Source organism: Epinephelus lanceolatus, chromosome 3, assembly GCF_041903045.1.
Source record: "Epinephelus lanceolatus isolate andai-2023 chromosome 3, ASM4190304v1, whole genome shotgun sequence".
NCBI classification, from domain to species: domain Eukaryota; kingdom Metazoa; phylum Chordata; class Actinopteri; order Perciformes; family Serranidae; genus Epinephelus; species Epinephelus lanceolatus.
The window spans coordinates 13095557-13122349 of NC_135736.1; the positions used below are offsets into that span (position 1 = coordinate 13095557).

Sequence of the window (26793 nt, forward strand, 5' to 3'; positions counted from 1 at the left end):
TGAACCTAGATGAAATGCAGCCTTTAAAGTCAGGAAAAGACAACACTTACAGTATTAGGATATTCGAAATCCAAGACGACATCTAGTCTCATAACAAGATATCAATATAATATCACTTTATTGCCTTCATGATTTCATTCTCTGCTCAGGATGCCTCACAAATAGCAGCTGCTGCTATATTAATGCTCTGAATATTGTATTAAGTGACTTTAATAATAATCTGATTCTCTAAACAGGTGCTCATTTCATTTTCTGTTGACTTGCTAATAGAATAATGATCTCAGTTCAGATCACAGTCATTTAAGGCTCCAGTGGTTCAAGTATGAACTTGATGATGTGTCCAACTGTACTACTACTACCACTACTACTACTGTATAACTGAGAGATGACTTTTGTTTTTGCAAAACAAAAAGAGAAAACAAAGAGATCAAAGAGCTACTTAGATTTCATAATGCCCTGCACTAACTGGCAAGCACCCACATCAAAGTGTGCTACTGGAGGGAGCTGGGTGGTATCAGCAGGAGGGAGAGTGGTGCGTGAGGCTGGGCTCGGAGAAAGCACTGTGGGTGGTGAATGCGTCAAAATCAAAGTAAGGAAGGTCAACGTCTGGCCATATTTTCAGCAGCCACTCAGCTGTGCGGCGTGGAACGACCAGACGGATGCCTGAGAGAGGTCAACGTGAGCACATCCCAACCTGGGTGAAAAGTGGAGCCCCTGCAGAGCATCTTTGAAGATGAGAGAAAGTTTGCACTCTTATGAAGCGCTGAGTCTTCAAAGGATCTGGCATAAAAATATATGATTGGTGGAGGGAAAATCTCCTACTGGACAGATATCACTTTGCTTTGTTGCACAAGTGGCTCTTAAAAGGTTTGGCTTTGTGAAACATTAACTGTTTATGGCTCTTAGTTCAACTTTTTGGGGACGGAGACAAACAATGTGATTTGTTCGCTTGCATGTACTTTTTAGTTTACTTTGTTTCAATAGCTCTATAAGCCTCGAAATCATAGAAACTGGAGTTTGTAACTGACAACATTGATTATACTAACTGTATAATATCCCAAACGTTTTCACATCCAATCTGCATCCAAATAAAAGCCACTGTGACAAAAAAGAAAAAGAAAGAAGAAGAAACAACCATCCTCAACTATCTTGTTTGTCAAGACGGAGATAGAGGCTGGGGCTTTCCGCACGTCTCCCAGGCCATTAAAAATAGATGCCACAAACTGAGAGCGACAGATAGAGGAGGAGGGGAGGGGTGGAGGCTTTGACAAAGACTCATTTAAACGTCGCGGTACAACGGAGTGACTTGAGCACCGACTCCCACATCAGCAGCCCAAACCACAAGACAGCCCCGGCTCTAATCGCAAACATTTATTCAGATCAGACAACTCCACTGAATGCCTCTGAGGAGCATCTCTGTGAGATATAAAAAGAATCAGGAAGGAAGAAGAGGGAAGAAAGAGAGATCAACCAAGTGATAGAGACAGAGAGAGAATGGAAAGGCCAGGGAGAGACACAGATAGAGACGGAGACAGACGAAAGCCAGAAACAAAGAAACAAAAATAAGACGCTGCGCAATTGAGAGGGAGTGATTGCTCTTTTGTGAGCGTGCATTTAGAGCCAAAGTGACTCTGGTTCCCAAGTGATTACATGAAGTAAAGAGGAGGAGGAGAGTGAAGAAGGAGAGCATATGAAGGACTAGGTCTCCCGACTCAGCAGACTGAAACCAGCTCAGACTGAGACAGAATAATGTGATGAGAATACAAATGGATATGAAGCTTATTGCACTACACTACACTACACTGAAGATGGCCTGATGAAACCCAGAGAAGAAAACAAACTGCAAACCATCCAGGTATCTTTGTCTATTATTTATTAAATGAGAATGAGTCATCAGGGTTCCTTCAGAGTTTGGAGACAAATCAGCACTCACTGGTTTCAATTAGAGAAGAACTTGTGTGTGTGCGATGTGTTTCAGAGCAGAGTAGCCAGCGCTTCATTACGGTCTTGGAGTGAGAAACTGGGAATAAGTAATACAAGTGTTTGATTACACATTTTGATTTTATTTCTACCATATGAAGAGGACAGCAGATTGAAACTGTAAGAGATGGAACACAAAATGGTAAATGAGGACATAAAGACCAGGTGAGCTTGTTGAGTGCCTCTAAGTTTTTAAGTTACAAGAAGCATAAATTACTATGTACTTTGTAATGTGCCAGAAATAGCAACGCCTACATTTTTGTCTGCTATCCCAGGGCAGGTTGTTATAGAAGCCCTGAGAAGCAAGTGAGAAAAAAAATCTGGTTATTTTCTAAGTCTGATCTTAATTGTTTTCTCTAACCCTGTATGTATTACTTACAAACAGGTGAAAAAAAGGTTGCCAGGATAAAATATCTGTGAAACTGGTGGGGAAAAAAAAGTTTAGGATGTCCAGGATGACAGATTTTTTGTTATTCATTTATTTGTCAGGTGATTTCTTTATTTATTTATATTTTTTGTCAGAATCATTTTTCTGAGTGTTTTTTTGTAATACTCATTCTGGCCACAAGAGGCTGAAGGGCTCTGCTACCCCATGTTCTAGATAGGACCAAAAGCATGAATGTTTTCTTCCATAACACAAATGCTCTTAGTCCTATTTAGAACATGAAGCAATGGTGCACATCAGCCCACAAATGTGCAATTTAAAGACATCCTCTTGGTGTCAAAGTAATTGCGATTCATTTCTGACTATTTTCAGACACGTTAAAAACTGTTAACTGACGAATTATAAAAGAATGGGCAGGTTAAGAAGCAATGAAAATAACCATGAGTTACAGCCCTTTACAAAACTGTACATGCATTCACATTAAGTTACTGACAAGGACTGGAATCGCTACTGGCAATGTCATGACAGAAATGAGAAATGCATGTTCTGTCTGTCATATCTGTTCTCAAAACCACCTCATCCAGCAACACTTACCCACACAGCCACGCTGAAAGAGGCAGGTACCCTGCAGTGAAAAATCACATCTGCTTCTTTTTTCCCTCTTCCTCTCTCTATATTTATACACATCTTACTCAAACCCCCTCAGGTGAATCCCACAGTCCCGCATTTTGAGGTTTGCAGTTACATGATAAGCTTGTTAGCTGGGACGTTACAACCGGTAATGACTCATGGACACACCGGGACAAAACAGCTGTAAAAATAAGCTGCTACTGCACTCAAGACTCAGACTTCTACTTAAGGAGGAGATGTGATTCAAAGGAGTAATTACTGAGTGTGTGTGTGTGTGTGTGTGTGTGTGTGTTTGTGTGTGTGTGTGTGTGTGTATGAGTGTGTGTGCAGTTGTGTTAGGTCAGCTATTGTTAGCGTTTTTACATGGTCATTTTATTATTGAATGCAATAATTTTAAGACTATTATGTGGAATTTCTGGCAGTTTTTTATAATGAAGATATTCATGAATTTCTACGGATGTGAAATACTTGACTGTGTACTGTACTGTACTACACTATACTACATAGAATTAGTACTGAAGCTTTATGTGCAGGAAACACTGATACAATCCATTTGCATGCCTTTAAAATTTAAGCACAGGGCAATGACACACACTGTCTTACGTCAACTGACCACTTTAGGGGCTGTAAAAGATTGAATAAGTATGTCACTGCTGGAAAGGTGGTCTTTTCATAAAGCTAAGCTGTCAATGCAGAGAGATGCAAATACTTTTGACATTGGTGCGATATGACCAGAGAAAACATAGAAAAAGGGCTGTGGCGTTTGCTCTTGGTCAAGAGCTAGAAAACCTACAACTACCAGAATGCACTGCGCCACACCGGACCAATTGGTGGTCCTGAGTTTCCCACCTGGAAATGATATGGTGGCCAGCTGGTAACAAACGTTCTCTCACAACAGTTAAAAAGTGTACAAAAATATGTTTCTGAATACGTCTTAAAATACAATAAAATACAAAGCCTTTGTTGTCACTGTACAAAGGATATATAACTAGATTAGGAGTGCTACATCTGATCAGGTGCTAACTAGTCATTAAAACAAGCAAGTAAAAAACGGACATCATTCATAAAATTGGAAATAAGAAGTGTTAAAAAACAAACAAATAGGTTGTATCCAACTGTTGCACATGTAAAATAAATACTGGATTGCACTTAATAAATAAAGTATTGCACTGGTGAGTATTGGATTGCACTATTTGATAAATAGTGGAGTGTCTTAAGTGAGACATAGGTGATACAATAACAGAAACTCACTTTTTAATTGGTTAGCATTGACCGGTTTCACGTCATCCAGCAGATTTGAGTTGAGAGATGAGCAGAGAGATGTGGGCGCTGGTAAGATGGTGGGAAGTTTCCCATAGTTCATTTAAACATAGTCATACCACCCACATTTTAATGAATCAAAGCTGGTGAAAATCTGCAAAGTATTCCATGAAAAAGCAAATCATGATGGCTTACACTGTGTCAAAAAAAAGGCTGCTACATTTTGGCTTTGTTTAAGAAGAAATGCATTAACCAATAGATGTGACAGTTGGCTCTCCTTCCCCTCCTTCTATTAAACTATAATGCATTCCATAATTATAACTGTGATAGGAAAAAAGCTCACTGGTGGTCCGTCAATTATGGAGCCTCTCCGGTGTCCCTACAAGCCTCTTAAGTAAATAAAAAATATCCCAGAGTGGTGTTACTATAATCAGCTAATCTGATAATGTAAATACTAAGGTGTGTGTGTCTGTGTGTATGCATGTGTGTGTGTGTGTGTGTGTGTGTGTGAGTGAGAGAGAGAGAGAGACTGAAAAGAGACAGAAAAAGAGACAGAAGGAGATCTTAATCGTCTTCACCCCTCAGAGTCACAGCTGACTCAGAGAATACATTCAGCGCAAGCCGCTTTCAATTAGTCAGGCAGCGAGCATCATGGGAGACGAGGCTCCGCAGGGACACAATCCGACTCCAAGTGTTCAATCCATCATCTGCCAGCAAGGGAATGGGATAATCCCACAAATGAATGGCTGGTTAGCCTCGCAGTGCAGTGGTCAATACTGTACAAGTGTCAGAGGTTGACCTTTTTATTGATTGGCTCACACACTAATCTGCTGTGGGTCGACTGTGTGTGATGGACCAAACATGACAGGACTGCTCTACAGGGTATTTTAGACTGTGAGCAACGTCATCAGTGCTAACTCAGAGATGTTTGACTAAAACCATGTCCCAGAGTGTGCAGTAATATGTGAAGTTAATAGCTTGGAGAAGCACAAGATTTACTTTGTGTATGGGTGCTTATCATGCTTGTTCCAAAGTCATATATGTTTTGGTTCTCCCTAAACCCACGCACAAGTAAGCCTTTACTTATTAATCAAAATGAATGGACAAAGTGGCTCAGAAAAAAAACGTCCAACTCTCTTGATTCCTTGCTGGTGGGGTTACATTTTTAAAGAAAAATAACTCCATGTAAAAACTACAAAATGCAAGACATTAGGCTGGGTGTTAAAAACATCCGAGTATAAGTTTTAATAAAAAAACAACCTGTATGAATAAATATCCTATAATGATCCCAGGAGAACTTCAGAATCTGCAGTTTTTAATCTAAAGACATTCAGTTGAGTGTTTTCTGCTTATCTGCATTCAGTGCTACCTAATTACAACCAGAAACCTACCGATGTCACAATGGTAATATCCATGTATTGTTATAACAGGAGCAGATAACAACAAAAGATTTTACTATTTTCATGGTTGATGAATCTGTAGACTACATTCTTAATTAAGCAATTAATAATTTCCTTTATACAATGTCGGAAAACAAAGAAAAATGTTTCCCAAAGCTCAAGGTGACCTATTCATATTGGATGTTTTGTTTATTTTATTATCATACTATATATGACATAGAAAAACATCACATCTGAGAAGCTGGAACCAGAGAATATTACTATTAACATATACTGAAATTTCTAAGCGATTATCAAATTAGTTACTACATTTCTCTCACACTTACAAAATGTCCCCCAGAATAGGAACCTTCTCTAATCAGATACAGTATGGATTGACCTGCCTCGTTAATAGTCAACCTGAAAGCCTTTCCATATAGATCAGGCATTAGTGACCTGTGCTGCACAGTGGTTGTTTTAGCTATCACGGACCCATTAGCACATGGGGGAGTCTGAGCCGGCAGAGACTGTGCACTGATCTGAAGTTCATTACAAAAGTTTGCAAGGGCAGAGAATATTTTTTCCCTGCTGTTCTCAAGTTAGTAATTTCAAACAATATAAAAGTCTGAAATGAAACAAGCCTGCCATTCTCCTCAAATTATCACTTTTTCTCAAACCACGTTCTACTTACACCTGCTTTCTTGAGCACATAAATGCATCAACACTGACAAGTATGGCAAAATGCAGTACAATAACCGGATGGTGTACTTATGACATTCAAAAAGTTGAGTATGAAATAATGGTTACTTCTCACCCTCAATGGTCACAATTCTGGCTATGTAACCGAGGGACCAGCAAACCTGTGAAAATGGCAGCAAAGGAAGCTGCAACGGTTGCAATTACTCTGGTGAACAAGCAAATTGGGAAATATTTTTGCTGATGTCATTTGCGGTTAAATTTTGATAGTAATGCCATGGACGGATAACTGAGTGGGCCTATTGGGCACAGGCCCAGGGGCCTTAAGTGTTATGGGCCCCTCCAGCCTTCACCAGTAAAATGTCACTCACATTCACATATACTATGCAGGAAGAGATCCAATATGACCACAAAAAGACACAAAGAGACCAAAACAATCTTAAGAGACACAAAATGACTAAAAAGCTACACAAAACAACCACAAGGAGACACAATGTCCCCTTAAACAGACACAAACCTACTATAAAGAGAATTAAAACAACCACAAGGAGACACAAAGTGACCTCAAAGAGACACAAAACTACTACAAGGAGGCATAAAACAACCACAAGGAGACACAAAGTGACCTCAAAGAGACACAAAACTACTACAAGGAGGCACAAAACAACCACAAGGAGACACAAAGTGACCTCAAAGAGACACAAAACTACTACAAGGAGGCATTAAACAACCACAAGGAGACACAAAGTGACCTCAAAGAGACACAAAACTCAAAAAGATGTGTAGCAAAAACCAAAATGGCAAAATCACCACAAAGTCTGTGTGTCTTGCTCTTATGTAAAACAGATGGTGGGGCCTGGTGCATATCTGTGCCCAAGGGCCCATTGTGTCATGCCTGCCCATGGGTAATGCTCCGTCCGGTTGCACTTTGCCATTAAAAGAAGAAGAAGGGGTCAAATGTTGCTATCATCATTTCCAGCACAACAGCGTGTTCAATTTGAGACAACACTGCCCTGTCAAAAGCCAACACTTGAAGTATCTGAATTAAGACACAGCATTAGTCCAATTATTTACAGTCTTACTGTATATCATGGTTAGACTGTTCAGGAAACAAGCCAGAAGCGAAGGCAGGGGGCGAAGTAAATGTACGCAGCCATGTGTGCCGACAAGGTTACTGAAAGGTCAAGAGTCAATCCCATTAGAGGGTCTATTAATCCAAACAATGTCAGATTCTGACTTTCCTTTGTGAATTAAGCAAAGGGAGCCAGAAGGCAGTACTAAAGATGAATCCCCTGAATCCTCTCCGACCTACTTTCTCAGGCAACTGATTCTTATCCACAGGGGAGGAAAATATATTCTCACCTGTGCAGAATACCTTTTCTCTTTAATGGTATGTATGGCACTCTGTTTATTCAAACACAACCTCAGGACATTAGATACAGTGCCTGGTGGAATCCAGCCTACCTCCTGCATAATTGATGAGGGACTTAAGATAGTTTCCAAAATTTGTTCTCGTCCTACTTCTTACTAAGAGCTTTGAGTTATATGCCTTTGACTGAAATTTTTGTCAGTTTATTATATCAGAATAAACCCCTTGAGGTCCCGAAACAAACACTCACAAGAACGAACAGAAAACAAAACAATACAAAACACAACGAACAACACATAATACAACAATGCAAGAGCAAAAATAAGCCAATCTACTCAATAACAGAAAAAGAAAAGAGTTACCTTAGGATAGACACTATCATTACAAAAATGATCAAACCATAGAGGAACAGTCACTGATAGCATTACTGAAAACAAACGCCATTTGTTTCAGATGACTTTGCTCAAACTTGGAAACTTGTTCTCCCAAAGTATTTAATGAACACTCAATATTGCACAAAGTGTTATGAAGGGATTCAAATTTGAGTCAGAATATCAGTCTTAATCTTTTGGATGGTTTCACATAAGGTTTGCAGTGAGATCTGGCTTTCCTCCATAGCCTTGTGTACATGGATCAGAAAGTATCTCCTGGTTTTAATTAACTATGGCTGAAACTTTTTTCCTTCCTTCCTACTTTTTTATGCATTTATAATGCGGTACAAGATGCAACCAAAATGTTATGGCTCTACTACACGCCACTCCATTCACATTATGGGTATCAAATGAAGTACTCTACTGGTATCAGTATCACTTTAAGAGTACTGGTATTAGTACTGATATTGTTATCTTTAAAATGCTACCAGGCCTGAAGCCATGTCAGGGGTGTTGGAGAGCAGAGGTAGAGGGAGGAGTGGCTCATGACACACTTTGTTTTGCTCTACAGGCAGTGTACAACAGCGAACCTAGCGGTGAAACGATTTCGCTTATTGCTCCTTTAAAGAAAACTTCATTTCCATTTGCAGAATTATATTTGGTGGTATGGCTCTGTTCTGGGGCCTCTCTGCCTTTCCTAGGCCTACACAAAAAGCCTGAGGCAGAAAAAGCACACCTCTCCGTCTTTCCACGAGCCTCCATGGAAAGCCTTAAGGTAGAGGGAGCACACCCCTCTGCACTTCCACATGCAACTAAAGAAAGCCTGAAACAGAGATAGCAAACTTCCCTGCCCTTCCATGTGGCAACATGAAAAGCCTATGGCGGAGACACCCCACCTTTCCGTCCTTTTTCGTGCCTTTGTGGAAAGCCTTAAGGCAGAGAGAACACACCTCCCTGCCCTTCCATGCACCTACATGGAAAGCCTCAGGCAGGGAAAGCAGCAGCAAAGACCCCCAGGAACAGAAAAGAGCCAGCGTCAATGACAAACAAACGACATTGATAAGTCAGACACAACATAAAAAGGAGGAGCAGGGGTGGAGGCGTGTTGCAAAGCGGCTTGCAGAGGAAGAAGCAACAGTAGGACAGGAAAAAGCCGTTAAAATAGGGCGCGCTGAATGAATGCGATTTGCCGATTGGTGCATAGAAAGGATTCATGTGATCTATCAGCTGACTCCCTTCCATCAGTCAGCTGCTCCATCAGTAGACCGGGCTGCTTGAGATCAGCTGATGTAGCTGGGAGCCATGTCCTGCCTGAACTAACGCTGTGCTCAAGTCTTTTAAATATCTGAGCATGCTGCTCACATCTATGCTTCTTACCTGTACTGAGCCTGGAAGTGTTCCTGGACAAAACTGTGTCGATCTCGAGGCTGCTGTTTGCTGGCTGAACTGGGACTGGAAGGGTCCTCAACTGAACTGGGTCCCTGCAGACAAAGAGAGTGAAGGAGAACAGAGAGGAGACAAATAGTCACTTTAATGGACATGCTATATATTTACTTCAACTTTAAATAAAATACTCTGCAGGCAGACATATAAATTCAGGCAAATATATATGATATTTAATAAGATACTGTGAACATTCATTTCCTGCATACAGAGCTCTGACATCAGTCTGAATTACAAATTGAGGCAGCGTGAGAGAAGTGTATCCCATCTGGATTTACTGCCCAAATTAGTTCCAGGCATCAGATATATAACTGACAAAAGATCATTTTGTTGCACAGGAAGAGATAATGCAAAACTCTCTTTGACAGGAGCCAACAACTAATCATGTATTGTAGCTTTCACTAGACTTGATTGTAGATATGAACAGGATGGGAGATAAAATAATACCTTAACCTCTCGGACATTGCCCTTTGCCTGCAGTATTTAAAGATGATATACTGTACAAAAGAATGGAATGCGTAGTAATGAGGTTTGAGTCTTGAGAAAGGAGTGAATCAACATTTTTACTCGCTAAAATTAACCTTTTCAATAAAAGACTGAATTGAATTAAATGGGAAAAATATGAGTCATAAAACGTTAGAGCAGGGAGGGATGTCATCTGTCTGGGAGAGAGGGAAAGTTTAAATGGTAAACAGTTAACACAGATTGGAGTCATAGAAACATTTGAGATGTCAACCATCCTCTGTGCCACGCTGATGTCTGCTGAATAAACTAAATGACTGTGATACCCTGCATGCTGTGTTGGACTCAGCAGGAGGGCAGAGAGACTTCAAAGATAAACATAAGAATAAAAGAATGAAGGCGATGAATAAAAGATGGACAACTCTGACTCAAGGAAACAGAGCATCAGACTGCTGAATCTTTATCTTATATGGCTGATATTGAAGCCGTCAGTAAACACTAAGTGGTGATGACTGATTTAACACACAGGCAGACACGCACACGAGCAGTTCAGCTGAGGTCGGCTGCTACATGTTTTTCTGCTGCAGAGTTGAGTATTATGGTGCTAGTCTGTTGTCTGATAGCCCAGACAGACATCCTGTACTTATTATGTAACACCACAGCACAGTTTAAGATGTGCTTTTTTAGCTGAAGGAACAACGGAGCAACAGTGCACCAGCAAGGTCTAAAAATCTGCACAGCAACTATAGTTAGGTTTGTAGGGACAGGATTCAGGCAGGTTTACAGGCATCCTCTCTGCAGAGTGATGAGCTGTTTGCCCAACATTATCGCCAGACAGAATACTAACCGGTGATTGTCTGAGGTGAAAATTAAAGAGACAGTTAATCCCCAAATAAAAAAAAAACATTTTTTTTGATTTTGGGGTTAACTGTCCCTTTAAGTTACAGTAAAAAAAAAAAAAAAAAAAAAAAAGCCTACCACAGCTACTTTTCCAACTACTTTCACACTTCACGCTGGCAGAGACTGTAAATTGCACGCTGCAGAATTGTTTAAAGGCCCTGCACGCCCACACAGGTGTTTTCAATTACCCCGCTAATTACAACTCTAGTCAGGTGGAAATTGGGTGGAACTGGATTGCAACAAAACTACAGGGGAGCAAAGCAGAGATAAATCAAGCACAGTCTGTAAACACCCACACAGTGTTGACAACAGGGCTAATTGGGTGACATAAGTGAAAACACCTGTGTACGATCAGTTCAAAGCAGCCATTTTCACTTGACACAGCAGGAAAAGAACAGGTGATGCAAATTTTGTTAACAATGTCTCTGTTCCATCAAGTTTCACACTAAAACATGCCATTGAGCCAGCGAGCATGCACACTACCAGACAAACAAGCATACAGTAAACTAATAGCAGTGATGCATTGAACAGCAAGACTCAGCAAGACTTTACAAACAATACTACAGGGCAATGATGCAAACTTTAAAGGGAAAGTAAAGCAAAGTGAGTCCTGGAAATGGTGCCTGAAAACAGATTACCTGGACTACTATTTTGGGATGCAAATGATGAACACTTTGTAATTAAGGTTTCAAACTTTTGAGAAATCATAAAGGGGTCTCTACGTGTAATTCAAAGTGTATGAGTTGTCTCTGAATTGGCAGCTAGCAGCTAACGGTGCTAACTCCACAGACAGAACTAAACAATGGCAACAATGCTGTTAACCAGTTGGAAACTGGAGGGTGGCCGCTACACTGACCTGGCCACCCTGACACAGTCCCAGTATCGGCGTTAACAGCCACATGAGCACAGTGCAAAGCAAAGGTGTTGAGCTAGCTTGTGGGATACACTTATTCACTAACATGCACACACAGCTGGATCAGCTTACCACTACAAAGATAATTATTATTATTAGATAATAATGCAGACACAGGTGGAGCCTTTTGTCCGTACTCTGCCTTCATTTTGTCCATATTTGTGCACATTTTCTCAAAGCATAAGGATATACAAAATGGAACAGTACCACAGAGGATCGTGGGGGCAGCGTAGTTTAGTTTAAGCGAGATATGACCATAGATGACGACAAAGACGAAATTAATCTGTAATATAGCTCTCTGTCAACATGTCGGTGTATTTAATGGCCTCACAGATCGCCGCCGTCTACAATGCTGCCTCTGTTTAAAGGTAAGTTATTACCATCTCCTCCACCGTTACCTTGTTTGTTTTTGTGTGAAACGTTGGACTCTGCCCTCTAGTGCCATCTACTGGCTGTATCTATGCTATCATAAAGGACGCTAGGAAGTATGAGGGCAGAGATATTTACAGCATTTGAAACAATCTTTATTTTCATACAGAAAGGGAGTATATGAGCCCTGGATCCACTATTTTTCTTACCTAGCAAATAGTGGATTGCCCCAATAAATGTCACATACAGAACCTTTAAATGGCACACACATACCAATTAGGTAACATAATATTCAAGCTCAAATTCTTGTGTGGGACTCAAACATTAAGCAGCATACTGAGTCAGACACTAAGATACCAAGGTCTGGTCTCCCCACCTTCTCAGGGGAAATGAGACTTTCTGCTGTGGTCTCGCATCATGTCTTCGGAAATAATGACAATCCAACTTTGATGAAGCTTTGCTATTGTTCAGACTAAATCCAATCACTGCTGCATTCTCTTTGAACAATGAGCTGCTTTTTTGGCATCTTTGAAAACTTCTCCAAGGATGGCTCTTTACCAGAATATATAATGAAGCAAATGCACAAAGAAAAAAAAAGCATGTGGGACAGTTTGTTTTCAAACTCCACCTCAGCCCATTTCCAGACTTGGCCTTGTCTTTACTTTAATGCTTGTCTCTACTACTAAGTTGATGAAAACACAACATAAAAGCTCATTATCCTTTAAATCACTGCAATATGGAACAGTAATATCTCTACCTTTTGTAATCAAGTGAAACCACAAGACAAGATTTCCAATTAGTGCCACTGTGTCTGCTGAGGACACCCAGACTAACACAACAGAGGGAAGCAGATCAGCTACAAACTGCTGTTTGTTTGGGAGCAGTATTTCCACATGCTCACACCTCAGCCATCTGCTCAAGTAGTAAGTGAAAATAATATCACACATCCATCTTGATGTGGCCTTATGCTATAAGAAAGATAAAAGTATAATTAAGGTAAGAAATAGCACAGTGATGTGTAAACAAAACAGAAGGAGGTGCCTCTGTCTCAGAGCATCATATCACTTATAATGGACAGTTTAGAGAGACTGTGTGAGCTACAGAGATTGGAAAAGGGATTCATCAGCACCTGGGGACCATGTAGTGCAGCAGGGGCTATTTGAAGTTAACTGCAATTTCCATTTTGTGCTGGTGAGCATCAGTTTCACTCAGAGTTGGGTGGTGGGGTGAAAAAGAATAATTACCCAAAAGTGACTCTTGAATGGACTGCATATGATTTGGGCTGGGATTCTTAAAATCTCTAGCAATCATACAATTTTACAGCTCCATTAAACCATATTTTCACTGAATCAAATGGCATAAATTTCATTTTTTCTGGGAACATGTCACATAGTGTGTTATTTATATAACTATGCTCTGTATTTCACATGTGTTTATCATCTCTTGTTCTTATATCACAAGCCGAGCAGTGGTCGACTCTCCTTCTCTCAATTCCGCCCTCTTTCTCCATCTCCTCTCCGGAGGACAATGGAGAACAATCCTCAGACCCTCAGAGACAGACTAGGTTACAAGCATCACCATGGAAACCCTGGCCTCATTCCCCCCAGTCAACATGTGGGAACAGGGAACTTTTTCATCAGTCACAGTGCGGCCTAAAAATAAAGAAAAAGGCTAATCACCAGAGCTATTCATGTTTGTCTGAGGCATACGCCATAATGTCTCTTTGAAGCACCATCCCCAAGGTGCATGAATATGTACAATAAATATACTCAAGTATTTTTTAATTTACTAGTCTCCATTGTACAAATTCAAGTAAAGGACAATACTAGAATTTTTTCTAGTACTGTAGAACTCTTCTCATGAAAGCACAAGGACGAGCACATGGCAGGTACTCTATACTCAAGGGTTGCAGGCACACTTGCAGAGATAATGGTGTTTGGACGAGCGCACTGAATATTTTTCAAACATATAATGGATTGTCAGATAGAGATTCCCAAAGTGATGAAATATGTTGCTTGCAATGTGGGATCTGATATTACCTTCACTTTCTCCTTCACATAGCTGTTAATCCCTGCAGATACACGAGATGCCACTGTAAAGTCTGATATGTAGAATAGTGTGTCAGCAGTGCCATTGTTTATAAATGCATTTCATGTGGTAATTCCTGTTTCTGCACACTGAGGATACCTTTAGATTCACCAATAGCCTTTGGATTATGCACAGTTTAGTTTCATTAGGGCGGCACGGTGGTGTGGTGGTTAGCTCTGTCGCCTCACAGCAAGAGGGTTCCTGGTTCGATGGGAGCCCTTCTGTGTGGAGTTTGAATGTTCTCCCCGTGTCTGCGTAGGTTTCCTCCGGGTACTCCGGCTTTCTCCCACAGTCCAAACACATACAGGTTGGGGATATGTTAACTGGTGACTGTGAATGGTTGTCTGTCTCTATGTGTCAGCCCTGCGATAGTCTGGTGACCTGTCAAGGGTGTACCCTGCCTCTCACCCAGTGTCAGCTGGGATAGGATTTATCCTTCAAACCACTTTATTTATTCAAGTTTCTCACCATGAAATACATTTAACAAGATAACTTTCAAACACATATATATATATATACATATATATATATATATATATATATATATATATATATATATATATATATATATATATATATTCAAATACAAATTTTTACTGAATAGAGCTCGAACGCATCATAATGTAACTCAATGCAACCTGTGTTAGCTGTTGATGTTAACTAGCGCTCCTGCTGATTTTAACAAGGATTTGTTGTTCACAATGTACCATTAACAGGGACACAATAGGATGCATCTCCTGACGCATGGATTGTGAGTTTACTGGGTCCTTTCGTCCAGAAGTCATCCCAGAGAAAATCTCCATTTGTCCAAAACAGATTTTCTATTGTCTCTGGGAGGACAGGATGCTGTCAGTCTCGAGCCCTGCTTTTTAGCCTGCACAAAATTTATGTGACACGTCAGGAAAAAAACTGGCCGCTGCCATCCCTGAATGCTTTTTTACCTGCCAATAGGCTGATGGCGGCAAACAAGGCAATATCGGCTGATATCAACGTTCGGCCAAAAATTGGTGCATCCTTAGTAAATTCCAACTTAACCCTGCAGTTCAGCCATACTGTGGTAACCATTATGGGTTCTTTCTCAAACAGTTTCATTTAGCTGGGGACACAAAGTGCCAACAGAGGAAGAAAGTTGTTTGAGATGATGGAAGAGAAATATGAGGAGACAAAGACTGGCTTTGATACTTAACTCTATGCATAATAAATCAAAACCGGAGCTTTTCACTGTACGCTTGGGGCAGGTCATCAACCTCTTAGCCAGACCTGAGTAACAGAAGACTCCATTGAGTGAGAATAAGAAAAAGTGATAAAGAGACAGAAACCGCACTTGTGTATATCTAACAAAGACACATACTGTATATGTTAAAGAAACATGCAGTTCAGATACACACAGAGAGAGCAACAGACAGAGCACTGAGTGTGCTGTGTCTCTTTATTTAGCACCCAGGGAATAATGAATACCATCACAACATTGTTCCAGCTCTGCTATCGTCTGCCAAAAATAGATGCGGGGGCCGGCCGCAGCAATAACAAGTGAATACTAATATTCAGAAACACTAAGCTGTTCAATTGTCACACTGGGTGTAATCCAAAAAAACTCTGAATGCTAACAGATCTAGGCCACATTCAACTGCCTCCTGCTGCTTGGGGACAAAATTACCGGCGGCATCTACATGCCCCTGGCAGTGTAATTGATTTTTTAAGATTTACTTATCAACCAGGGTTTCAGAGCTCAGCATGCTCTGGCTGAAATAGCTGTATTCGCCTTATTTTCTTAATGACTGTAGTGTCAAACTGTAGACGAGCGTCTTTCAAAAAAAAAAAAAGGTAGTAGAGCACTGAGTAGGTACAGGGGGGTTTAAAAAGTGACAACTACAGCAGGCAACTGAAGAAAAGACTAGAGGAAATATTCAAGGGCTAAAAATAAAAGGCTTTTTTTTTTTTTGCTTTTTCTGCACCAGAGATACTTTCTGTTTGCTCATGCTTTTGTGTTTAGAGCCGGTTTCATTATTTTTCCCCAAACAGCCAGGTGCTGGTCGATTATTACACAGAGAACTGATCTAATATAGTGTAGGAGCCAAAAGCCTGGAGGTCTTGAAGCAAAGGGTTCTGGGATTTGGACATACACCTTCGAGAATAAGAACTGAATTATTTGTGACGAGCGTTGATAGTAACCTCTTTCTATTATTACACCAGTGCTCTTAATATTAACTCCTTTTCAGTAACGGCAGCGAAGCCATTCCCAGCATTCTGAGCATGTTTTTTCATTGTTTCAGGGGTATAAAAAGAGCCAAGGTCGCATTGGAAAGAACACTGTGTCCTCCGACTGTTTTGTTCTCCCTTTTCTGTTTGCGCGATGAGAGGTCGAACGGGTGCATATCACCACCATCAGCAGAGCTCGGCATCATCGCATCACAGGAGCGGCATGGACTCATGGGTATTGTGTATCAAGTGAGAACGTTGCGCTTTCTGCACACGCTCATACCAAGGCTCACCAGGGCCTGTGCACACAAACACAAGCACTCAAACACACATAACTGCACACACATAAACTTCAAGGGTGCAGAATCGCTGCATTGTCCAATTAGAGGCAAGTCACGCTGGCGCTTCAGTCAGCTCTTCAATGTACTGACTGCACTTGTGATGTCATAGGAAACAAAAGGCCTGCTTGTTTTCACTGTGGATAATAATTTATATATGAGTGAAATATATAGAGCATTTGTAACCATTTACAAACGTGGTAATGTTCTTGGTACTGGCAATCAGTCAAGCTCGCTTCGCTGCTGAATTCCAGGGAACTCACCTGGTGTGTGTGTGTGTGTGTGTGTGTGTGTGTGTGTGTGTGTGCGTGCAGTCAGCACTATCTGCACACCGCTAAGCTAAAAACAAAGAGCAGATTGCTTCTCTGATTGTCTTGGGATCCTGCGTAGCTGCATCACACCCATCTCCCCACCTGCAGCTGTGATATACTGACTGTCTTGTCATCCTGCCTGCTGCACCACGGCAGGACAGCGCAACATGCGAGATTTGGTAAAGCCACCAAGACCCTCTAACGTGACAGCAACGGTCAAAAAAATGTAAGCAACACACTCAATTTGTGGCATGTACAGTAAGCGTGTCACCTTTATCCTATCAAGGCTCCCCTACAGCACAGTGTGAGACAAGATTAAAATGCCTTGTGAAGACATACGGCAAATCTAATAGAACCAGAGTGCTCCTTACTGGCACCCAGTATAGCAGTGACAGAAATCACACTACTTCAGCAAGGAAGTGCATGATAAGAGGGACTTCACTGTGACCTGAGATCTATTCTTCTGCTCCTCAGATACCTCACATTGGTTTTGGGACTCAGTTCTGTGTGATCAGTGAAACATTTCTCCAGTGCAGCCACTGTAAATCTCTCTGGCCCTGTGCCTCTGGCAAAGGCACCACTTCCCTCCAGAGATCTTCACACTCCAAATCCCTACATGAAAACATACGTTGTTATCAAAGCCCTGCTGATTCCCCATGGCACGCATTCATGTGAGACGTTACTGAGGCATTCCTCTACAACTTGCTGGGGAGTGAGTAGGAGTTTGGCTTCCTGTATGTGGTTATATATTTGAAGGCGTGTGTATATGTGGGGGGTTGTAGTTTCAAAGCGAGGAAAAGGAATCTGAAATCACTGTAATAATGGAGAGGAGTGGGTGTTTGGTGTGTGTGCATGGGTGAGTTGTTTTAGCTGCAAAACATGAAAACAACAAACCAGGGGAGGCAGGTTGCCCCGGAGGTACAGAGACTGACTAATGACCGAAAGGCTGCAGATTACAAACACTGCGCTGACACGCTGGTTTATTTGTGCTCCAAAATAAATCACTGTGATCATAATTATTAATCGCAATCAGGAAAACAAAATTATCTTTTTGCAATTTCAGACAGCAACCACTTAAGGCTTAAATGTTTGTAGCTTCGTCTTTAATGGAGCAGCACTGAACTGACAACGGTTACAAAGGATTCTGCTGGTGACAACTTTTAATGGAAGAAATAAGAATCAATATGACAGTATGAACTTTCATACTCACTTTGAGAAACACTTTGATATGGCTTACTTAATAGGATAAACTGGTCTAACCAACCAATGTCAGGCTCGTCGGTGAGAATGTGAGGGCGGATTGGTTCCAACCAATAAAAGAGAAAGAGAAAGAGACTGTTTCTTTAAATGCAGAGTCACATTCGTCCTCCTTTAACGAAACCAGTTATATGTACAACTCCAGCGGAAGGCAATTATGTCAGCACTTTTAACCTATGCATTGCAATGTAGTCCTACTTTGCCGCTTCTTATATTGTCGGCTGCTGATTAATCGTTGTCCATGTTTCCAGACCGGCTGTTGCGCACGCATTTATGGCTTCCTAGATGGTTCTGATAATCTATGGTTTCTGGTTGTGAAATTATTTAACTACAGCTTTGGTACAGTTGCTTCTGTTGTTTTAAAAATTAATCCACCACAGACTCATTGATGTCACTGGTGATGTGTGACGGTGGTGCAGCCGCCTTTTAACAGTAAATAGCAGTTATCCACAACAGGAACAGGACAGCACCTTACGTTCTCACTGTCACAGCAGTCCCTATTTACCATAAAGCACACGCCTCCTCCCCCTCTTTCACCAGAGCCCTCTGCTCTGTCAGATTGGAATATAGAACAAGAGTCGTCTTGTTAAATGCTGTCCAGTATTCCAGGTATTAGCCAATTTTTGGTGAACGAAAATATTACAAGTTCTGATTTCCTTTTGAAAACTGATGCGGGCACAGAGGTCGTTCAGTTAATTATCTTTCTGCTGCAAGTACAGAGATCACAATGAAACGGGAAATGATGGGTGAACTTGCTCATCGTGTTGGCTTTAGCTGACGTGATCGTAACACAGGGCAAATATTGGTATTATATCACTATATTTCATTATAAAACTGTACATGCAGAGCCAAGATACACATGCTCCCCAGCTCAACAGGGTTGAGCCTGAGGATTAAGAGAAAAATTGTGTATTTCAGTCAGGACCACTTTAGTCAAAGAAAACTTTATTTCTATTTGCAGTATTATATTTGGCGGTGTGCGGAGAGGTGTGCTCTCTCTGCCTTCTGTGTGCCTACATGGAAAGCCCAAGGCAGAGGGAGCACACCTCTCTGCTCCTCCACACGCAATGAGGAAAGCCTGAGGCAGAGAGAGCAAACTCTCTGCCCTTCCATGCGCCTACATAGAAAGCCTAAGGCAGTGAGAGCAGCAGCAAAGACCCCCCCGGAAACAGAACAGAGCAGCATCAATGACAAACAGAAATGAAATTAATGAATCAGATACAATATGAAAAGGAGGAGCTGGGGTGGAGGCGGGTTGCAAAGCGGCTTGCAGAGGAAGCAGCAACAGTAGGCAGGCCAAAACAGTTTAAATAGGGCGCTCTGGATGAGATTTGCCAGTTGGTTGCATATAAAGGAATCACGTTTGAGATCAGCTGATGTAGCTGGGATGTGAGCTGAGCTTGACATTGTATCCATCGTGAATACTGATGGACAATTGGACAGTGCATTATGCAATTGGAAAGGTTGCTTCCGGATCTCATTATAACCACACTGAGTCTAAGTTGACTACAGCCTCTGTTGTCTGTGACAAAGGAAACAACAAACTTTTTACAACCACCTTCCACATCTACAGCAGCTGAGTGTTTGTGAACTAAACAGATAGACTATGCCTGGGGTGTCATTTAACACATTGTATGCTTTCATTTGTTTACTTTCTTGCTCCTGTATTCCTACTTTTACGCAGCAGCAGCTACAAAGTGTCATTTTCACTCATGGTGTCAGTGAATTAATATTTTAGCACCTAACACTGACAGATTTCACATTTCAATGTCATCTGCAAAATAGCACTTTTACACCGGAGCTGAAGTGACCTGAAGGCACTTCTGTAAAATGACAATAAGGAAATATAACTTTTAATAACGTTACTGTGTCACTGTGCTGAGCGACCTATAAGCTGAGTTGGGGAGAAAAATATGTTCTTTATTGAGACTAAAAATAATCTCTAAAAAATAAATGGTGTCCGACTGAGGAAAGACGCTGATTCAGTTATCGTCTCAAACCACATTTCTAATCAACTGGCTGGCTCCGGGGGCTTAACACGTTCACCTTAGCTGCCAGCAACTGCTCTGAGTCATCCATACACACAGTCACACACACCATTCACACAGACACGCACACGGCATCATATATTAACTCGCATGTACCTTCATTCCTGCTCCCTTTTCTGCTTCACTTTCTCTCTCTCGAACGCAAGCATGTAGCTCCAACTGTGCATTCAGGCAGGCTCATAATAGCGTAGATTCCTCGGAAAAAGACTATCATTACAGTAAATGGTCTTCGGCTCGTGGTCACAAAGCAAGAATGACGACATTCTCTGGGGCGATAAAGCAAAACTGTGACAGCAGAGCATGACAGAAACTTGAATGGGTGGGAATGAATTTGAGATGCTGCGACGGTTCTTCTCCCAAATGTGTTTTCACCACCCCTGTGAGACAAAGCACTGTGATCCCGAAGTGCCAAATTCAGCCATGGCTACCAGACATGTAATCTCAGGCAGCCATATCCCCTGGCTCAGACACTGAAGGTCTGGAGACATTTTCATGATAAAAGCAAGGAAACAGAGTCCTGAGCTGAGCCAGAGGCAGCAGTGACTGTGGTAGCACTGAGACACAAACACCTTGGACACAGCATGGTTAGGCCTGTCGCAATAATTACATTATTGGCTTATCAAGGTCAGCAAAATAATAGAGGTCAAGTCTATTTATTGCCTGTGTGTTTACATGTGTGTTACAAAAGAACATCATCAACATTTTAGGTGCAGCCCCTAAACATTTTTTAGTGTCCAAGTAGAATGAACAGAAAGAAAACTGCGCTGAGACAACTTTTATTGTCACTTTTGGTCACGCTGTTTCTCTCTCTCTCTCTCTCTCTCTCTCTCTCTCTCACACATACACACACACACACACACACACACATACACACATACAGACACATATACACACACAGCCCGACAGTGGACCAGGTGAAATGAAGATAACCTCGAGGCTGAGAGGTAACTAACCAGCCAGAAAGTTTGGAAAAATAAGTCCAAATGGACTTGGTTTCAGAGCTGAACTCCACAGCTCCAGCATGGGAACATTTTGGGCTTCATCCAAATGACAGGGGAGAGCCCATTAATGTGAACCCGTATGTCGACTTTGTTAAGAAACCAAAAAAGGCAATACAACTAACCAATGATATTCTAATATCTTTCAAATTCCAAGTCCATTGTCTCAATATTCTACACACATATATTCTTTAAAGATCACTGCTCTTTGAAAGGGTGTACTTGCATTATTATGCTACTATATTATCATTATATCAGTGACATAAAATGGTCTCAAACTGACAATAACAGTGTTTATCACAGTTTCTTCTGAGACAATATATTGTCCGAAAAAGTAGTTACCCTTACAACCTGTGTTGTAAGGGTAACTACTTTTTATAGTGTTATAGTTATAGTGGTTTTCCATACACTCATTTATTTGTGGCGGCCTGTCACCATATCAGCATTTTCTGTAACAGCATTACTTTCTATTTTTGGAGCTGTCTCCTTCTCTCACACACACACACACACACACACACACTGGGTGTGTGATAATCCACACTTTAAACCACACACTGGCACAAATTGAACCATTCATTTGGAGTGCTGTTGGAATATCTTTACCATCCGGTTATTCAGAGCACCACACTTTTAGAGCACACAGTGTACTCTGGGCACAGACAGCGCAGTAGAGCATAAAGCTAGGGTTGGGCGATAATACGGTAATAAGGGATCCCGCGGTATCTAAAAATAGCAACGGTATCAGTTTCATTACTGTCATTAAAAAAATCTGCCGCCCATGTAGGCCTACAGTGGCCTGATATAATATTAAATATAATTTATTTAATGTCTAAATAATGACTGTTTGTCCAGCACTTATGTATGTGTGGTTGAGTTTTCAATTTAATACTATTACAATTTAAAACTAATAATAGGCTATAATGTTTCTCATAACTGTTGTCGAGAGATGACATTTTATAAAGTTTTTGGATGTGACGTCGTCATGTGACAGCTCAGATGTGAGAAAGAGAAGAAAAGATGGCAAGCCGCGCATCAAGCGAGTTGGTCCCCAAAAACCCCATTACTTCACAACTTCTGCAAGCAGCACCAGCAGCAGCAGGTCCAGTTTCCATCAGAGTGGAGGAGGGAGAAGCGCAACCCGAACCACCGAAAAACAGATGACTGTGGGCAGTCTCCTTCAAAGAAAAGCCAATGCGGCGGCAGGTCCGGTCGGCACTATACAGGAGCGAGCAGGAGCAGAGATAACTGCCTGTTGTCGTGAGCCTGTTATTCAGGGAGACGAAGACCTCCTTCTCAGGTGGAAATGTGATGGAGCCAGGTGTTTTCCTCTGATGTCGAGGGCTGCCTGAAAGTACCTGTGCGTTTGTGCCATGTGCTCTCCATCAGAGCGCATATTCAGCACCGCGGCCAAAGTTGTCAATCCACTACGTGCCCTGCTCCAGCTGGAAAAATTAAACATGCTGGTTTTTCTGGCGAAAAACCTTGAATAGTTTTGAAGCATAGGATGCTGCTATAGTTATCATTATACTTTGTTTTTATGTCATTTTCAATGAGGAGTAGCCTGTTCTGATGGTCAAAACAGTTGGGACTTGGAGAGGGTGAACTTTTCAAACTAAAGGTAGACTCCAAAAATAAACCAACGAACAGTATTTCCCGTTGCTTCTAAGGATAGGATTATATATGCACATTTTCAGTCATGTCTTGTTATTTTTTTGTTCTGTTTTTCTTATTTGATAAGCCCTAGTACTGGATGCTGTAGAGCTGTGCTTTTAATGTATTTGATTTATGTTGATAGGTTCTAAAACTAAACCATCGGACAGTAGCCGCTGCGGTCGGATACGCTGTATAGCACACATTATCGTTACCGCCGTTGTTATTTATTGATACTTTATTGGAAGCGGACTGTAGCCCACAGACAGTGTTGTTATTTCATTCTGTTTGGTTGACTGCTGAATTTGCACTTTTTTTTAAATATTTATTAATAGAAGTTGTTAATGTTGTACATGTTTTGTTGTTATTTTTTCAGTATTCTTAGGCCTATGTAATGTTTATTATGTTTCTGAACGATATAGGCACAAGCTGACAGAATGGTACTTGATGACCTCAGAATGGTACTTGATGACCTCAGAATGGTACTTGATGACTTCAGAATGGTACCTCAGAATGGTACTTGATGACCTCAGAATGGTACTTGATGACCTCAGAATGGTACTTGATGACTTCAGAATGGTACTTGATGACCTCAGAATGGTACTTGATGACCTCAGAATGGTACTTGATGACCTCAGAATGGTAAGTTTTGACTTCAGAATGGTACCTCAGAATGGTACTTGATGACCTCAGAATGGTACTTGATGACTTCAGAATGGTACTTGATGACCTCAGAATGGTACTTGATGACCTCAGAATGGTACCTCAGAATGGTACTTGATGACCTCAGAATGGTACTTGATGACTTCAGAATGGTACTTGATGACCTCAGAATGGTACTTGATGACTTCAGAATGGTACTTGATGACCTCAGAATGGTAAGTTTTGACTTCAGAATGGTACTTGATGACCTCAGAATGGTAAGTGATGACTTCAGAATGGTATTTGATGACCTCAGAATGGCACTTGATGACTTCAGAATGGTACTTGATGATCTCAGAATTGTACTTGATGACCTCAGAATGGTAAGTTTTGACCAGAATGGTACTTGATAACCTCAGAATGGTACTTGATGACTTCAAAATGGTACATGACGACCTCAGAATGGTACTTGATGACCTCAGAATAGTACTTGATGACCTCAGAATGGTACTTGATGACTTCAGAATGGTACTTGATGACCTCAGAGCGGTACCTCAGAATGGTACTTGATGACTTCAGAATGGTACTTGATGACCTCAGAATGGTACCTCAAAATGGTACTTGATGACCTCAGAATAGTACTTGATGACCTCAGAATGGTACTTGATGACTTCAGAATGGTACTTGATGACCTCAGAATGGTACTTGATGACTTCAGAATGGTACCTCAGAATGATACTTGATGATTTCAGAATGGTACTTGATGACTTCAGAATGGTACTTGACTTCAGAATGGTACTTGATGACCTCAGAATGGTACTTGATGACTTCAGAATGGTACTTGATGACCTCAGAATGGTATCTCAGAATGGTACTTGATGACTTCAGAATGGTACTTGATGACCTCAGAATGGTACTTGATGACCTCAGAATGGTACCTCAGAATGATACTCGATGATTTCAGAATGGTACTTGACTTCCTAATGGTACTTGATGACCTCAGAATGGTACTTGATGACTTCAGAATGGTACTTGATGACCTCAGAATGGCACTTGATGACTTCAGAATGGTACTTGACTTCAGAATGGTACTTGATGACCTCAGAATGGTACTTGATGACCTCAGAATGGTAAGTGATGACCTCAGAATGGTACTTGATGACCTCAGAATGCTAAGTTTTGACCTCAGAATGGTACTTGATGACCTCAGAATGGTAAGTGATGACTTCAGAATGGTACTTGATGCCCTCAGAATGATACTTGATGACCTCAGAATGGTACTTGATGACCTCAGAATTGTACTTGATGACCTCAGAATGGTACTTGATGACTACAGAATGGTACGTGATGATCTCAGAATGGTACGTGATGACCTCAGAATGGCACTTGATGACTTCAGAATGGTACTTGATGACCTCAGAATGGTACTTGATGACCTCAGAATGGTACTTGATGACCTCAGAATGGTAAGTTTTGACTTCAGAATGGTACTTGATGACCTCAGAATGGTAAGTGATGACTTCAGAATGGTACTTGATGACCTCAGAATGGCACTTGATGACTTCAGAATGGTACTTGATGACCTCAGAATGGTACTTGATGACCTCAGAATGGTAAGTGATGACTTCAGAATGGTACTTGATGCCCTCAGAATGATACTTGATGACTTCAGAATGGTACTTGATGACCTCAGAATTGTACTTGATGACCTCAGAATGGTACTTGATGACTTCAGAATGGTACGTGATGATCTCAGAATGGTACGTGATGACCTCAGAATGGCACTTGATGACTTCAGAATGGTACTTGATGACCTCAGAATGGTACTTGATGACCTCAGAATGGTACTTGATGACCTCAGAATGGTAAGTTTTGACTTCAGAATGGTACTTGATGACCTCAGAATGGTAAGTGATGACTTCAGAATGGTACTTGATGACCTCAGAATGGCACTTGATGACTTCAGAATGGTACTTGATGACCTCAGAATGGTACTTGATGACCTCAGAATGGTACTTGATGACTTCAGAATGGTACTTAATGACCTCAGAATGATAAGTGATGACTTCAGAATGGTACTTGATGACCTCAGAATGGTACTTGATGACCTCAGAATGGTACTTGATGACCTCAGAATGGTAAGTTTTGACTTCAGAATGGTACTTGATGACCTCAGAATGGTAAGTGATGACTTCAGAATGGTACTTGATGACCTCAGAATGGCACTTGATGACTTCAGAATGGTACTTGATGACCTCAGAATGGTACTTGATGACCTCAGAATGGTACTTGATGACCTCAGAATGGTAAGTGATGACTTCAGAATGGTACTTGATGCCCTCAGAATGATACTTGATGACTTCAGAATGGTACTTGATGACCTCAGAATTGTACTTGATGACCTCAGAATGGTACTTGATGACTTCAGAATGGTACGTGATGATCTCAGAATGGTACGTGATGACCTCAGAATGGCACTTGATGACTTCAGAATGGTACTTGATGACCTCAGAATGGTACTTGATGACCTCAGAATGGTACTTGATGACCTCAGAATGGTAAGTTTTGACTTCAGAATGGTACTTGATGACCTCAGAATGGTAAGTGATGACTTCAGAATGGTACTTGATGACCTCAGAATGGCACTTGATGACTTCAGAATGGTACTTGATGACCTCAGAATGGTACTTGATGACCTCAGAATGGTACTTGATGACTTCAGAATGGTACTTAATGACCTCAGAATGATAAGTGATGACTTCAGAATGGTACTGGATGCTATAGAGCTGTGCTTTTAATGTATTTGTTTTATGTTGATAGGTTCTAAAAATAAATCGGACAGTAGCCGCTGCGGTCGTTACCGCTGTTGTTATTTATTGATACTAATATTGATACTTTGGAAGTGGACTGTAGCCCACAGACAGTGTTGTTATTTCATTCTGTTTGGTTGACTGCTGCATTTGCACTTTTTTTTTTAAAATATTTATTAATAGAAGTTGTTAATGTTGTACATGTTTTGTTATTTTTTTCAGTATTCTTAGGCCTATGTAATGTTTGTTATTGTGTTTCTGAACGGTATAGGCACAAGTTGACATTTCGGCGACT

At 41.1% G+C, this 26793-nt stretch overlaps 1 protein-coding gene across 1 annotated transcript in view; it reads right to left on the bottom strand.

The window, feature by feature from the left end:
• usp43a (ubiquitin specific peptidase 43a) overlaps positions 1-26793 on the bottom strand; it is a 192108-nt gene that overhangs the window by 124077 nt on the left and 41238 nt on the right. Inside the window, exon 3 of the mRNA XM_078165179.1 lies at positions 9448-9551. Coding sequence (XP_078021305.1) covers positions 9448-9551 — 104 coding nt within the window. The remainder of the gene's footprint in view (positions 1-9447; positions 9552-26793) is intronic.